The sequence below is a fragment of the Trachurus japonicus genome, chromosome 4, assembly GCF_045865225.1.
Source record: "Trachurus japonicus isolate A0001 chromosome 4, Traja_1.0".
Lineage (NCBI taxonomy): Eukaryota > Metazoa > Chordata > Actinopteri > Carangiformes > Carangidae > Trachurus > Trachurus japonicus.
Window position 1 is genome coordinate 22,749,459 of NC_140910.1, and position 16,372 is coordinate 22,765,830.

Here is a 16,372-nt window from a genome sequence, read left to right on the forward strand (position 1 = left end):
TATCCATTTGCAACCGTTATATGGACATGCACTGCTACGCCGAGACCCCCTGTAACTCAGAGAAGCCACGGAGGACTCTGAAACTTCTCCCAGCCCTTAGTCCACATGGGGGTGAGTAGATAATGAGTAAAATTTGAATTTTGGGTGAAGTATTCCATTAACCATATGATGCATTTGGGAATGCTGTATTCAGAGTTCAGCATATACAGTACAGTCTTGCAAAATATGTGCATTTAAAGTTTAACATGCAACATTTTTTCAACCTTTGTCAAACACAAAAACACACACACACACGATACTTTTCAACATAGGAGACAACAATCTTAATCTCAGTCCACTGTGCAACCTAAATTGCCTGTTGAAACATTTTTCTTCTAATCTTGAACTTTCAAAAACAAAAATCTGCATTGGCAGATATGTGGGCAAATGCCACCCTTGAATCAGTCTTGATCAAGCTTATTCAAAAGCTTGTTTTTCAGGAGCTGTGCCTTGGATGACAACCTCCACCCATCCAAAGTGCATTGGAGCGTGGGTAGCTCAGGTTCAGACAGTCCAAATAACAGAGCACAGGCAATCGCAGTGTCCCCCAAACCACTGAGGATCCCCACACCTTCAATCAGGACGCCGATGTCCTCTGGATCATCTCCAGGCTCTGCACCCTCCTGTATGACGTACACTCCCATCACAGATTGCTCCATTGAAGTCTTGGCCTCCGTGTTTGCACTCTATGGAGTAAAATATGACAATAAATACATTTGATATGAGTCTAGACAAAATGTGGAAATAGGCTTCAACCTCAGCAAGAACACTGCATAAACGTTAATTTTATGAAATTTTTTTTTCTAATTTATGCTTTCAAAGTAACAGTACTTAGCATCAAACAACAGATGTCATTTATGTTTGAGGGATGTAAAATGATAATGTTACACAACAAACAGGCTCAATTCTGGCCAGGATTTGTACTAAATATATTAAAATGGTTAATAATATTGTTTTAGGACATTTAAAACATACATTCAGCCAATTATATCTCTAGTTTTCAACCTTGCAGAAATATGAGAAATAGCGCAAATTTAACACATCCAACAAGTAAATATGTGCTTTCTCTGACTGGCTACTTTGTCACACCTCGTGCATGTAACTCACCATATATTCTTTCACGGATTTCTCATGGTCTGCGTTCAGGTAGTCGCAAGGACTTGAGGATGCATGCTCATCTTGTATGTAGTGTCATCCTGGAAAAAAAAGGAACCCATTTTAACAATATTCTGCATTTTAGGCAGCAGTTCCAAAAAGAAACTCCACAGTATTAACGGACTCTCTGAACTTTTGCACAACTTTTGAAAAACTAAATACAAACCTTGGAAATGGCCACCATAGTTCTAATTTTTTCCTGTGCCGCTCCACCTTTCCCTCGAAAGAGCTCCATCATGCGTGGAGAGTGTCGGTCGAGCTCAGCAAAATGTTGATAGCAGAGGTACAGTTCATATGCGTATGAACTCGTTGTCGATCTGAAAAACATCAACAATACACTTGTCATTATTACTACTGTAGCTGTACCGTCATGATATTATGGGTGGAAGGAAAAAAATCGATTCACAATACTATCACAATAGTATCAGCTGTCCGTCTGAGGACAGAGAACAGGTAGGAGGACAGAGACAAGGGAGGAGGATAGAGAAAAGGAAGGAGGACAGAGACGAGGGAGGAGGATAGAGAAAAGGAAGGAGGACAGAGACGAGGGAGGAGGATAGAGAAAAGGAAGGAAGACAGACGAGGGAGGAGGAGACAGAATAATAATGATGATGTAGTTTATAATGTTTAAGTAATTACCTACTACTCTCTCTGGCGACACAAGACTTGCACTGCCACATACACGTCACTGAAAGAAAAGAAAGAAAATCAAAAACATTAACAAATGATAAATGAATACACACAGACAAAAATATTAACAACTTACCATGTATTTTTGAGGTGCACAAATCTCAGGGCATGGGGACACTCCTTTATTTTGGGATGTATTTCTGGTAAAAAGAGAAATTGTTTAAAAAAGGTTAATACAACATAATGTTTCTATAGTGAATAATCTATAGATATAATCTATAGCAAGTATTACAATACTTGCTATTACATACATTGAAGACATGACATGTCTTCATCGAGATGACACATAGCCTAAGTTACTGCACCACAGCTTTCATAGCATCATAGAGCATCAACAGATTTAGACCATTTGCTACCTTCCCAGAACTGCAGCTCCAACTCATGGTCGTCTATCAGTTATTTAGCCTGCTGAAAAATGACGAGCCATCACAAACGCCGGTAGTCGAGCAGCGCTGTAACTGTGTGTGGCTATGACTACATCCTGGCACGTCACACGCTGTTTAACCAGAGCACACAACCGAGGCGAGCACGAGCACACGCGTACACACGCGCACGCACGAGCGCGCGCACGCACGCACGCACACACACACACACACACACACACACACACACACACGAACGGACACCGGCTAACATGCTAAACGGACTCAGAAACCATAAACATGATGCGCTTTTTTCCCCTCTTCTCCACTCGTTTTTGTTAGCCATAGCAAGTTAGCATTAACTGAGAAAAACGAGTGACTAAAATATGTCTCACAAATGTCTAATGTGTACAATACATCACTCACGCTGTTTAATTCAATACACTCTTGTATATATACATCTAAATTACTTACCAATATCACTTGTGGCAAACGTCCATCAAACTTTCCACTCCGACTTTTTTTTCTTCTTTTGAAATTTCTCTGCTTCCGGTGGGTGTGGCGCATGCGCAGTAGCTGTCCCTATCAGAGTCATTGATTTGAAGGACCTCAGTCTCATTGGACTGAAATGAATGAATCTAATTCATCTAACTTTTCCTTGATTCATGTTAAACCAACAAGAACAAATAATTTAATGAACATAAACATGATTCATTCATTTAATGTGAACATATTTCTAGTTTGTTAATCGAACACATGCCCTGGGTCAGTTTTTTGAGTGTAATAGAAATTCAAAAGGAAACGATACATCAGCTGCTTTTTATTTTATTTTATGTCAGTGCAGTCGTGCTTCCCATAGTGGATCTGCATAAATATTTTTACCAGTGATGTGTAATTTGTCTGAGGGTAAATTGACCCCCACAATGTCAGTCAAAAGACACTTGTCAGGTTTCATTACCCAGAATTCTGGAGTAGACACATCATCAGAGGTGGCTTACAGCGGTGGATAACCTTGAACGGACTCATTAATGTCCACTCATCAACCTTGCAGTGCTTACTCCAAGTCCACATATTACTTTATAACCATGGGAAGATGTCTTTGTTTGCTCTCCACCGCTGTCAAGGAGACAAAACTCAAACATTTATCTGGAGGGGACAGAGCAGGTTCACCTGTCTGCTTCATCACCTGCAGTACGTTTAGAATAATATGATTATATAGCCTAACATTTAGCCAAGTATTTCTTGATTTGTAGCTTGCATTAAAACAAATCCACAGAGAGATTGATTGATTATGCACCATGATTTGAAAAGATTATGTTGTTTTAAACAGAATTTTTTAATTCTATGAGCAGCTGCTCTTCGTGAGACATGGAAACGTTACATTTTTCCTGATAATAATAATAAGACTGCACTTTGGAGCCCTGCGGTGTGCGAGCCTTTCTAGTTTCTTTTTAATTCTTGTACGTCTTTGGCTCAGCACCTGCCCTAAGTTTTTGGCACGGATGTGCGTGTGACTTTTTCTTTTTTTTATTCTATGAGCAGGACATATAAAGTCTTATTCATCCAAATCTCAGGCATAGCCGTGTCACGACTGTCAACAGTCTATGCTGTCAAACTAAAACCAATATGCTATGCTACTTGTGGATAAGTGACAATGGTGTGTTTATTTTCAATTTTGTATGACTTTTTTATTATTATTATTATAGTACAATAAACATTCTGGTGTAACATTTCTGAAAAATGCAATAATTGTTGGTTATGTGACAGTTTGACTTTTTGTCTCATCTGGTTGTTGTTGCTGGTGTCACATTATTTCATTTTCTACCACTTTAATGACATAATAACATGTAGGAATGTGGTGGTAAATCATCTGTACTGTTTTTTTTTCACCCTTTAGTGAAGTGCAGTTATCTTCATCTCACCAGGGATCCCTTAGTAGCTGCCTTGAAACAGCAGGGGCGCTGTGTGAACCGGTGGATCAGCGTTATGAGATGGTCACATGTCACCACTGTGACGCGGGCAGATCAGGAAGTAGAGCCGACTCCTGTGCGGGAGTTCACTGACAAATTTTAAACATGCAACATCAACACTGTTTGATCAGCTGTCACCGTTTTTAATGAATGGATCTTTTTTTTTTTTTTTTTTTACCAGCTCTCGCACTCCTACAAGACGAAAAAGATGATGTAACAGTGTGTCTCTTGAGGGAAAACTTCCACCACGTTATTGTTAATAGTAGAGTAGAAGTTTTTGCAGGAGCATGTTTTACCCCAATCACCCGAGTAAAGTTTTTGTCAGCAGATTGATTCTCCTCCATGTCCAGTATAATAAACGACTCGTAGCGATGTCAATACCGAAGCTCTCAGAAGAAAGCTCGGAGCGACTGAGGAGCAGCAGCATGTTGCAGATCAATGCAGACAGGACAGAGGCAGGCGGCGGTGACGCGGGGACGAGCTGCAGCAGCAGCAGCAGCAGCAGCAGCAGCAGCGTGGTGGGGGGCGCAGCAAAGTTCACAGAGGAAGAGCTGGCCATCCATAGGATCCATAGAGAGGCCTGTGAGGTAAGATGCATCACTTCACAGACTTCATATTCAATGATGTCATGTTGTGCAGTCAGATTAGCACGATGAGGCCTGATGAATTAGAAGCTGCGACTCCCACGTGGGGTTTTTGTTATTGTTTGTGGTGTTTATGATTTTTTTCCTGCTGAACTGCAGTGGTGTAGAAGGATTTGCTGGCTACTATGAACATAATCTAAAATATGAATATACTGTTCAAACTATTGCTGTCAAATAACTATGAGTCATGAATCTCTGAACTAAAGTAGACTGTATCTCTAAACTGAGAGATGTCCCAGTAAGATTTCTAACTTCCCAACACTGATTCTAGTCTACAAACTGGGCTACTGATCTGATACCAGTCAACCAGCATAAAAAAAGTATTAGCTGTATGCTACTGTGATATGATTGATGTCATTGCTGTGTGGCTGTATGAATGCCATACAACCTTTCTTCAACTGTTTTGTTTGTTTTTTGTTTTTAACTGTCTATCATTCAGCAACAAAACATTTTGGACATTAAAGCAGAAGTAAGCGATATTTTTGTGTTAATATAAGTCTTAAATAGTTATATCTTCCGACAGCAATCACTTACATAGAGTGTTTGGACCGAAACACGGGTCTCTCAGTCCCTCTGCTCTGCTCTGAGCCGAGGAGAAAACTTTTCTTGTATCCTACAATTTTTATCCAATGAGGAGAGAGAACGGCATGAAGGGCTGTGTGTGCAGCCAAGGGATGCGCGTGAATGTAGTGACGTAGGGACGAGGACCAATAGATCCATGACGAGGGCGGGGGCTGCTCACTCCGTCGGCAAGACGTTATGGTGCGTTCAAGGCAACCCGTAACTCGTGTTTTTCCGACCTGTGAAGTCGTACCAGTTCGATCTGGTACGAGTTCACAGGTCGGAAGTTACGAGTGGCCGTTATAGTGACTTTCACAGGCAACAGGTCAGAGAAACGCGAGTTGCGGGTTGCCTGGAACGCTACAAAGTCGTAAGTCGTGACTTGAAGCTGTAACTTACGGTTTCAAAAGCCTGCCTGGAACGCAGCATTAACCAAAACGACCGGATCGCTTACTTCTGCTTTAATCACAATCGGAACAATGCTACTCAAAAATGTTTGTTGTTTTTGTTGTTTTTTTTGTTGTTTTTGACCAAAAGTTCCCAAGGTTTTCTACACCTATAGGCTTCTCAAATGGGCATTCGCTTCCCAAATAGGCATTCACAATCCCCCCAACGATAGTGTGTGAAAATGCAAATTTAAGAGAAAAAAATACTTATTTTCCTTTTCTTTTTAAAGATTGATAAATTGATAAAGTAGTGGAGAGAGACAGGAAAGTGGGGAGAGAGACTGGGAATGACACGCAGATCGCCCGGCACAGTCGGGAGCCGAACTGGCGATCACTGCATTGGGCATTGCCAACATGGGACCACAGAGCACCCCAAGTTTTTATTTATTTTATATTTAGGACTTATTTCTATTAATTGCTATAATGATTACATTTGCAACAGTCTTTTCCTTGGCAAAAGTGTGTCCATTGTGCAGCACTAGCTATACATGCTAGTAAGCAAGCTATTTCAGAGGCGGAGCAGTTTGATGGGAGGTATAGACCAACAGGGCAACACTAATTTATGACACAATGAATGATGTTTTGACTGCAGGCAATACATTTTATGAAATACAATAATGCACATGAACTAATGTTTTTAATTTGTCCTCCATCTTCCCTTCACTTTGCTTTTTTGGCTACAGCTGTACACAAAAAAGCCAAAGGAAAATAATAATAATTCTGATGTCAGTGCTGAGCAACTATGGTGCTATAATGAAATTGCTTAATAGCTAAAACTCATATTCAGTTTATTTTCAAACATATTTTTTTGGAAAGATTTAGTACAAACAGGATTATTATATTAGCCACATCTCCATTAAGGTACAGTAATTAGGCTAAGTGTTAAAAGGAACACCATGTTTAGCATTTTGTATCTGAAAAAAACAAAGAAACCCAAATGTCAATTCCACAAGAGGCCAAATGTCATAAGTACAAATGAAATTGGACCAGTACCAACATTGTTTATTAAAGCTGATACTGTAGCAGCCATAATATCAGAGTGTAATAATATGCTAGTTGTGGTGCATCTTTAGAGCCCATCTGTCCCCAGGGAAGGAGTCGACATGGGTTCTTGGCAAAATGAAATGTGTTTGTAATTTTAATACTAATAGTGGGCATAATGGTGGAAGACGCATTTGTTGTGATACAAGATTTCATTCTCTTCTCTCTTTGCTCTCTAGCTATGAGATTTATTATGTTCTGAGCCTTTTAACAAAGAGATGGTGGGTAGATTAGGCCTGCGTGTTGTTAAATCCTGTCAGATAGTAGTTTGAGGCAATCCATTCTCAGCAGTTTTGTTACAATTTTACTGAAAGGCATAACCACCCAGTGCTTTATACGCAGTACATGTCATATAAGTAATGATCAGATCCATCATATTCACCAAATCTCACTCGCTCTTCATCAAAGAGCAGCAGCGAGCTCTCGGCTCTGTGCTGATGACAGGAGTGACTAGGTGTCACCCGCATGCCTTTAGGCTTATTTGTTGTAAATATTGTGCTCTGAGTGTGGGTGAAGCTGAGGCAAGTTGGCCGCGACCTGAGGAGGAGCCTGGGTGGGAAAAGCACAATACAGAGGGGGCCCAGCTATGCCAGCTTCACTATGTGGCCCTGCAATGCCATGTGAAATGACAGGCCGTGTCACCCAAAGGCCTGGGGCCTTTTTCCCTTTGTAGCCTGTCAAAGCTCACCAACTAGTGCGCTCTCAGTTTGAAACAGACTGAGAGATGACATTTTCTAACTTCCTAAGGGATGGCAAAGGAGTTCAGTGTTTTTCACTTGCAGAAGGTGTTTGTGTGGCTGTGCGAGATGAATAATTTGTCCAAATAAAAGAATGATTGTGGCTAAAATGTTTGTGTTGTTTTCTTTTTAAGCATCTTGCAAATCTGCAGTGAATTAAAACCAACTTGTTACAGACTGTCTTACATCTGTCTCTGTGCATAGAGGTCATCTGTTCTCTCTTCTGGTCGACCCTAAGCAATCTGTTTCTATGTATATGTTTATATCCAGTGTTATACTCGCACGTACCTTTGTGTATGGGTGAGTATATGTGCTGTATATGGTTAAACATGCGTGGGGTTACACATCCCCATATGTGTTTGTGTGTCATACTAATTAAATACTAATATCTTCATTACATCCAGGCAAAGAAGCAGATGTATGTCGACCCTTCCAGTGGCTACAAGGTGTTCACAGAGTATACCCACCTAAAGAGAGGGAAATGCTGCGGCAGCGCATGCAGACATGTGAGCTCTTTGTTTTCTCTTTCACCAGCTTGTTTGTCCTCCTCGCTCTGTTTTGTTCTGTTCAGCTCATTATTTGGCCACAGCTGGATAGTTTCTGACCTGTTGTGTTCTGCCCAGTCCTGGTCCAGGTCCTGTTCTGTCTATAGGCTATGGGATGCTCACTTCCATATTAGTGTATTTTAACAAATGTTTTTCATTTCTTACACCTGAAACATCATGTAAATACTATGAGGGACATCTTGACATCAGCTGTCCATGGTGCTGAAACGGATGATGAATTCAATTGATTAACACCAATAATTTCATTTAGGCTATGCATATTTTTTGCCTCCTACATAACAAAATAATCTAGTATAACAACGGACCTTAATGCTCAGTCAGTGCTCTAAATTTCCAGTTTGCTTCGTTCTTTATGATGTGATTGTGATTGAGCTTCGATCTACAGTAGAAATGATGATTCTTAAAGGAGCTATATGTAAAAAATGTATAGCAAGTAATCATAAAATCACCCAATATGTCAGTAGAGACTTAAGAAGTCATGGTAATTTTTTTGGGGGGGCAACATGCTGCAGTATTTTGAATTTGACTGCAGCAACAGTTTTTGCCACAGTCGTACATATAGTTCCTTTAAAGTTAGTTTTTCTTCTCTTTTCTTCCTTTTTCATTTGGTCATTCAACATACAACAACAGTACAAAGCAACATAAATAATCTCTTGTAAATTTAACCGAAAAGGTGTAGGCTGAAGCTATAAACTTGTAACGCCTACCCTTTTCACCTATTCCCAATTAGCAAATGTATAATTCACCCTGAAAAGTTCCTGAATGTGAGCAGTCTTTCCTCTTTATGCAGGTGTTGCTAAATTAATGTGTTCAAACCATGTTCACGAGACAAATTGCAGCAATCTGAAAGTTGAAGAAAAGTAGCACTCAGGGTTGGATGGTGGCAACATAAAATGACCAATCGTGCTCGATGCCGCATGTCACCGCTGCCTTGGCGATGACCTTTACATGACTGAGAGAATAAAAAGGTGGAGGATAGTGACAGATGTGAAGCAGACAGAGAGCTGCACGACATGTGGCCTGCTCGGTGCATCATGTCAACATTGTATTGAAGTTTCCTTTTGAAAAGAAAAGAAAATCATTGTAAATCTGTGGCTTCAATTTTCCAGATGACAACGAGCTAGAATATCAACTTTCTTATTGTTTGGGTTATAGGTCCGTCACAGTTATTCATAGTGGGTAAAATTTAGACCAATGGGTAAAAATCAGCTTTTAAATGCAACACCCAGCTCTCAGGTTATTACTGTAGGTGTCTGGACTTTTTGAGATGCGTCTAACCTTTTACAAGTTGACAGGAATTGATTTTTTAGTTTTTACGTCTTGAGTTACAGCTGTTTTTTTAAACGTCCTGTAAACTGAGGTATATGGAGAAGGAGGATGTGTTTCATGATCACATTAGCCTGAAGATACTCTTTTGTTGTGTCCTGGTGAGACTTGTTCTGGTCTGTCTAGTTCACATCCTGTCCCGTCCCTCCCTGTGCCATCCCATCCCATCCCATCCACTCTTGTCTTTACGCTCTGTCCCGTCCTCCCCTCTTCTGTCCTCTCGTGCTCTGTGTGGTCTGGACCTGGTTTCTCTCTAATTCATCCTTCTCCTTCTCCTCTGTTTTTGAGCTCTGCTCTTTTTGTTCTGTGTTGTTCTTTGCACATGTTTATGCCTTGTTCTCTGTGTCACCAGAGATCAACTCCACATGTAGCCATTTAACACCACTTCTTTTCTTTCTTCCTCTTCTCCTCTAGTGTCCGTATGGCCAAGTCAACGTGAAGGATCCTGCCATGAAGAAACAGTTTAATTCTTTATTTTATGTTTAAGCCTTACAGACCCCGTGCCAAAGGTAAAATCCAAGACCCTGTTTAGAATGGAGCACCGTACATGTTGCTTGTCTTCTGCCTGTCGTTATTTGGACTACTTGAGTCATTTTTAGTAGTGTGCTAAATGATGAAATATGGGTAGTGTCTGTGCAATACTTACCTCCTATGAATCACAACTATTCTTAGGATTATTTTCATTCTCACAAGACAAAAGAGGAGGAGGAGGTTGAAGGGTCTGTTCACTAGAACCTCATGTAAAATAGTCTTTTTTTTTTATCACACTTTTGTTTTGTTATATATATTTTTTCAGATATGTTCCTCAAATGTCCAATGCAATGCCTTGAGTTTCATTTTTCATTTCGCTTTACAAGTATTGAATATTTTGTGGTACTCGGCTCCTCTGATGCACTTACAAGGGTTGTGGGAGTATGGAGATGAAAACTGAGAGAGCATTTTAGATCTTCGCCCTCAAGATAAAGGGCATATAAGCGAAAGTAACTGTAGATAGTCAGATGGAGTCTTGTGCTCTTTTGCTTTGCATCTCTTGTTATTTTCTCTCTCCCAAATGTACGACTGCATGAATATTAGCATCATTTACACTCCACAAGTGCTCGACTGAACTGTCTACCTTTGACTGAGATACTGTGTTGTTAAAAATAGGCAGGGGCCAGGGGTCAGCCCTTACACTTGGCTGTGCTGCTTTAACACCACTTGATGGAATCAGGCTGTTAACAAACACGCCGTGGACATCAACAGCAAACCCTCCCCACCGGACTCGCAGCTCAGCCTCCTGGCAACACTTGGCTACGGCTGCAGCTCCCTGCAGCTGCTCTCCTGAGCTGCAGCCTAATGAACTCCTGGGCCCTCTCATCCCAGCACTGCAATGGATCAGCTCATGTAGCGGAGCATGCTTTTAGACGCACACATGCATAGGCATATAGGGCTCACTCCATTAGAATACCCTGTGGCTCCTAATAGGCCAATATAGAATAAAGGTTGCAGTAAACGCGGCACTTTGTAGCCCACAGTGATAGTACAAGGTGAGGTCAAGCGCTCATGCAGCTCGAGCCTACCTGTGTGCGTGCAGCAGGAGACGTTGAGGGGAAGATGTGCCACTTGATTTGTGAGTGCATGTGGGTAGGCAGCGCGATGCCTTCAGGCGCTGGCTCTGAACCTGCCACACACACTCACCCGTCTCCGCCTGATTGGGCAAACAGCGTCGGGATGAGAGGATGTGTCTGCCGCGGAAACTCTGTCGCAGCCGCCTACTGGCGCGACCACAATTTTTCTCGGCAGGTGGGTCCCAAAGGCAAGTGCTTAGTGATCGGAGCAAAGCCCTGTGAGCGGCTACAAGGAGATTCATGATCCCAACAGTGCTGGGGAGGACAGGTTCTCGGGGACGCGTCGTCAGGCGGGATGAGAGGCGAATTTATTTGGTGGTATTCTAAACTGAGGCAGCGGAGCGTGCGGCAGCAACATTTCTACAGCGGGACGGTGAAGGTGTCACACTCATCAAGTACCTGGGCCCGCTTGCCTGCCGCGGCTCTGCGGGTTTTTGCCTAGGGACTTGTCTGTCACATTAAAGTAGATGCATTGCCATTCAGGGCCTCGGCGGTCCCGCAGCCTGACCATGAAATAGGCCAACTTTCATGTCTGCTTCATCCCTCCACGTCTTCCCGATCCAGTGATGGCACAGTTTGAAATTCTTTTTTTTTTTTTTTTTTTTTTCTTCATCATGCTCTATCCGAGCAGTTGGTGACTTAGACACAAACAGCACAGCAATCCTTTTGGACAGATTTATAGAGAAATTAACTTGAAAATCTTCTCCTCCTATACCTCCCAGAATGATCTTTTTGTCTTCCTTGAATTTGGATGTATGATTGACAGATGCCATGTACTAGTATAAACACAATGAAAAAGATTTTAACTAAAAACATTCAGCCGTGTTTCTGCATTTTTATTTTTCCTGCAGATTGTTTGTTAGAATAATGATAATAATAACTTTATTTATATAGTGCCTTTAAGGTGCTGAAATAAAACATATCAAATGCAACTGCCTAGTAATACCTAGTGATTAATTAATATAGTTCACTTTATTTTATATGACAAGTTAAAAAAATAAAAAAATAGCCCTAATAGATGAATGAATTCAGTTTGTGGATTTTTGGCTTCTCAATATAAGCAAATGCACAGCCCACAGAGATCGTGGTATTCCCACAGTGCAGATGTGCCCCCACCGTCACAACATAGCCAACCAGACGTGAAGTGTTTATTTCAGGCATTTTTGGACTGAACATCTCTGACCTTCAGCTGCAGCATATGCTGCGCTGGAGCAGAGTGGCAGCTAGAAACCGTGTGCCTTTCTACAGGACGATGGCACCACTAGCCGCAGAGAAAGAGGGAGCTGTCCAGTTTGGAACTGTGACCAGACAGGCTCTAGTCACAACCAGTTGACAGGCCAAGCAGCCCCCCCACCACCCACCACCACCCACCACACACCCACCACCCACCACCCCACCCCCGTCTCAAACAGGCACAGCAACCCTGCGGCCAATGGCCCCAACCACAGTCAGTTACAGTGTCTCCATCACTGTTGGCCAGACCAGCCAGGAACTGACACAGGGTTGGTGGGGGGGGGGAGAAAAACTTGAGTGTCAGCCGTATGATGGCTGAAAGGAACATCACTCTCAGCAACTGGCCAGGCACAGCTTTGTACATTTGTGTGTGTGTGTATGTGTGCGTGTGTAGATCCGTGCACTGTGTGTGTCTTGATATTCAAGCAGCATTTGAGCAGCCCCTACATCAACGTCTGGTCGTTCTACACAGACAATGTCAGCTCGCCTCGGGGCAGCAGCCTCCACAGTGGTCATATGGACAACCAGATCCCTGTGGTTGAATTAGTGATAAAAAACACACATGGCCGCTGAGTGACAGTCAGCACACCAGATTCCTTTGGACAGACAGGGCTGCAAATAGCACAGAGGAGCGGTTTCTCCCTCCGACCGCAACTGGTGGTCAGGCTCATGCCAGGCCAAGTCGTGGCTGCCAGATGAGCCCAGATAAAAGGAGAGTCAGGGGCAGTCGCAGCCACCTAAGTGCCCCCGGGGCACTTTGACCTGTTTATTTCCTCCAGGTTCTGCACTGATGATATCGTATCTGTGATTTCTTGTCGACACTTACAAGACAAGTGATACTGTTTTCCTTTTCTTTTCTTTTTTGAACCCATTTCCCATTACGATCCCCTCTGACTCCCTGTCTTCAATTGAAGTAACATATACAAGCGTCACCTATAAACCTCAGGAAAGCCACTTTGCCCCAATAGGGTTATATAGCGATAAAGAACATCCATCTATTATGTTTCCATGTCCTTTCTAGTGTGGCCAGATATGGACTAATACGTGCACCATTCCCCAGGAGGATACTCTCGTCCCCAGAGGAGATGGAGGGGGGAGGAGGGGGGGGCTGGTTTTAGAGGTGGCGGTGTGCAGTTGGAGCTGTTCTGGAGGCAGGGAGGGGAGGCAGGCAGCAGTTGGTGTGCAGAGAGCTGAGGCTCAGGCTGGCTAGTTAAGAGCTTCTCTCTCCTATCCTCCATCTGCCAGGGACCGGGGTTGTGATTTGAGCTCCAGCAGAGCAGAGCAGGGAGGAGATCGAAGGAGGGGTGGATGGGTGGGTGGGTAGAGGGAGGAGGGAAGGAGGGAGGAAGGGGATGAGGTGTGGGGTGGGAGAGAGAGAGAGAGAGGGAGGGAGTGAGGAGGAGGAGGAGGGGGGTGTTGTAAGGGGTGAAGGGGAGGGGGAGCGCTGGTTGGAAGAGACAGAAAAGAGAAAGTGGAAGAAGCCGGGAGTTGGAGGAGGAGGAGGAGAGTGGGGGAGAAAAAATAAGGATGGTAATAAAAAAGCAGGATACATGGCGATTGAGAAATCTATTTATAGGCTTATTCATGTCTGTGGTTATTTTTCCAAATCATTGTCAGACATTTTAATTCAAGATATCAGCATTATAGAGGGAAAAAAAGAGAAAAAAAGAGGGAAATCACTCTTTTGGCTGTATTATTTCATCTCTGGTTGTGCACCGTGATATTTCCTCTCCTCCAACAATCATGAAGCCATGTCCACTGTGTGTTTGTAAATATTTCCAGGATGTCTCACAACCCACCCACCCACCCACCCCGGCTCATGTGACTGGGGTACATGTGACTGGGATACAGCGTTACAGTGCTCCACTCCTCCCTCTATTCCTCCTCCTCCAAGCCCCCCCACCCCACCTCCCCTCCCTCCCTCCTCCCTTCCCTTCCCACTCCTCTCCTTCATTCTGTCAGTGTTTAGCCTGTGGTTCCCTGCACCACGGTGGATCCTGGGAGAGCCTTCTTCGCCTCCTCCTCCTCCTCCTCCTCCCTTCGCCTCTCTTCGAATCCTTGCCTCCTTCCCCTCCACCTCTCCTCAGCTCCTTTTTTTTCTCCTCCTCCTCCTTCTTCTTCTTTTTTTTGTGGCCATGCTTTGGGAGTGACTGAGAGCTCCCTCTGAGAGACTGAGTGTCACTTGAGGTGACCCAGAAATGATAACTCCAGATGAACCCTGGATGTGTGGTAATCTAACCACCATGCCCTACAGCGGAGAGGAGCCAGGCAGCCAGGGAGGGAGGGAAGCAGCCAGCCAAGCAGCCAGGCAAGGCAAGGCAAGGCAAGGCAGACAGACAGACATCCCGGTTGGTGCTGTATCTGTGGTTTCACTGCTGAACCAAACACGCTGCAGAGTCTGTCTGGGTATCATGCTCGCAGAACGCTGCTTGCACAGTACGCGTTATAGTACACAGTGAAATGGATCTCAGTGCCGTTGCATTATTGATGAGATACATTGTGATGTCAACCCAGGCGGAAGGAGCAAAGCAAAATGACTGTTAGCAGTATGGCACATGATCATTTATGCAAGCAGTACAGGGGTGTAATTAATTGTCACCCTTTTGCTCCCAGCCCGCAGTGCTCACTCACACAACCTCCCATTCACATGTCAATGGAAATCAGTCCATCTATACCTCAGCGTGTTGTCCTCCAAGTGGCCATGCAGTGTGAGCAGGTTTAGGACACCACCCTGTCTTGTGGATGACCTCCCTTTGTCATGTTAGCAGTAAATATACAATCCAGCTGGGGCCAACATGCCCTTTACACTGTTTTACATTGCATTATCAACGTTATTATCATTTAATGGCTTGTTGCCATATTGTGCAGCCTCTCAGGTGAATAATGATCCAACAGCAGTGCACAGTCAAATTAAAGCACCCATGTCATGAAAATGACTTATATTATGAAAACCTTGGTTATTGATTAAAATAAAGTCTCATCAGAGGTCAGGCACAATCCCATCTCCAAAAACCTGACCTATACAGTATCAATACAGACTAAAATCTTGACATTATGAAATAGTGGTGGCTTTTTCATCAACATTTCTTACATTAGATCCTGCAACAAACGTGTGTAGAGTGGTTCTTGGCAAAATACACTGGATAGTAAATATATATTTATGTTTTAAGTTTTCCATTGGGCAGGCAAGAAAGATGGAGAAACATACTGTATGTTACAGGGGGAAACGAAATGTGAAGAGGACTAATTTAGTAATGGGAAAATGGTTAAATCTACTAAATCAGCATTATCTGTGTAGTATTTTATTTACATGTAAGCCGTATTGATTACGTGAATTAATTAAATAAATAAATAAAAACTACTACCTTACGTTGTTATTCTCCCATATTTGGATTAGGTCCACGTGATTAATGAGAACTTTTATTTCGAGATCATTTCGATTTCATATTACCATGATACCATAAATCTCCACAGCCATGTGTTTGTTGTTGTGCTTCATGTCTGTGTCAGGCTGATTGATCTGGTTTGACTATGGACACATCTAATCACTTATTCACACAAACCTCTGCTCCCCATGGCCAGTGAAATTAGAGCTGGAACCGCAGCTTCTCCTCTGACACTATATATGGACTCACGTGTGTGTGTGAGCGACCAGCGATGATACATTTTGTCATTATAGTTTTCCAGACTACGCTTTAACTCAGCTGGGCTGCACTTTTGATAGCAAAGTGCGGTTTGCTCGCCTGTCAGGGCTGAAATCAAAACTTCAGCAGCTGAATTCATGCATTAGTTGTAATAAGTCACAGGGTTTAAAGGGGAAAATACCTGTAATATTCCTGATTTTTTAAATAAAATCTTTACTAAATGATAGTTGAAGGCCATTTGGCGACCACCGACTCCAGGTCTTTGTAGATTATCCTTTTACTGTACGAGCACATCACACATTATAACCTATACATGCTGAGTAGGCCATTGGCTCATGGCTTCCCATTTTC

At 42.9% G+C, this 16,372-nt stretch overlaps 1 protein-coding gene across 1 annotated transcript; it reads left to right on the forward strand.

Annotated features, from left to right (window-relative positions):
- Window positions 1–4,394: 4,394 nt before the first annotated feature.
- c4h1orf53 (chromosome 4 C1orf53 homolog) lies at window positions 4,395–11,674 on the forward strand. Its single transcript, XM_085774766.1, has 3 exons — window positions 4,395–4,803; window positions 8,050–8,151; window positions 9,952–11,674. The coding sequence occupies exons 1-3, from the start codon at window positions 4,504–4,506 to the stop codon at window positions 10,021–10,023; spliced, it is 474 nt and encodes a 157-aa protein (XP_085630892.1). The 5' UTR covers window positions 4,395–4,503; the 3' UTR covers window positions 10,024–11,674.
- The last annotated feature ends 4,698 nt before the right edge of the window (window positions 11,675–16,372 follow it).

Excerpts from the sequence above, each read along its gene's own strand:
- c4h1orf53 (XM_085774766.1), top strand. The coding sequence starts at position 4,504 with ATGTTTTACCCCAATCACCCGAGTAAAGTTTTTGTCAGCAGATTGATT. Across the intron at positions 4,804-8,049 it reads TCCATAGAGAGGCCTGTGAG|GCAAAGAAGCAGATGTATGT; the intron begins GTAAGATGCATC and ends CATTACATCCAG. Across the intron at positions 8,152-9,951 it reads GCGGCAGCGCATGCAGACAT|TGTCCGTATGGCCAAGTCAA; the intron begins GTGAGCTCTTTG and ends CTTCTCCTCTAG.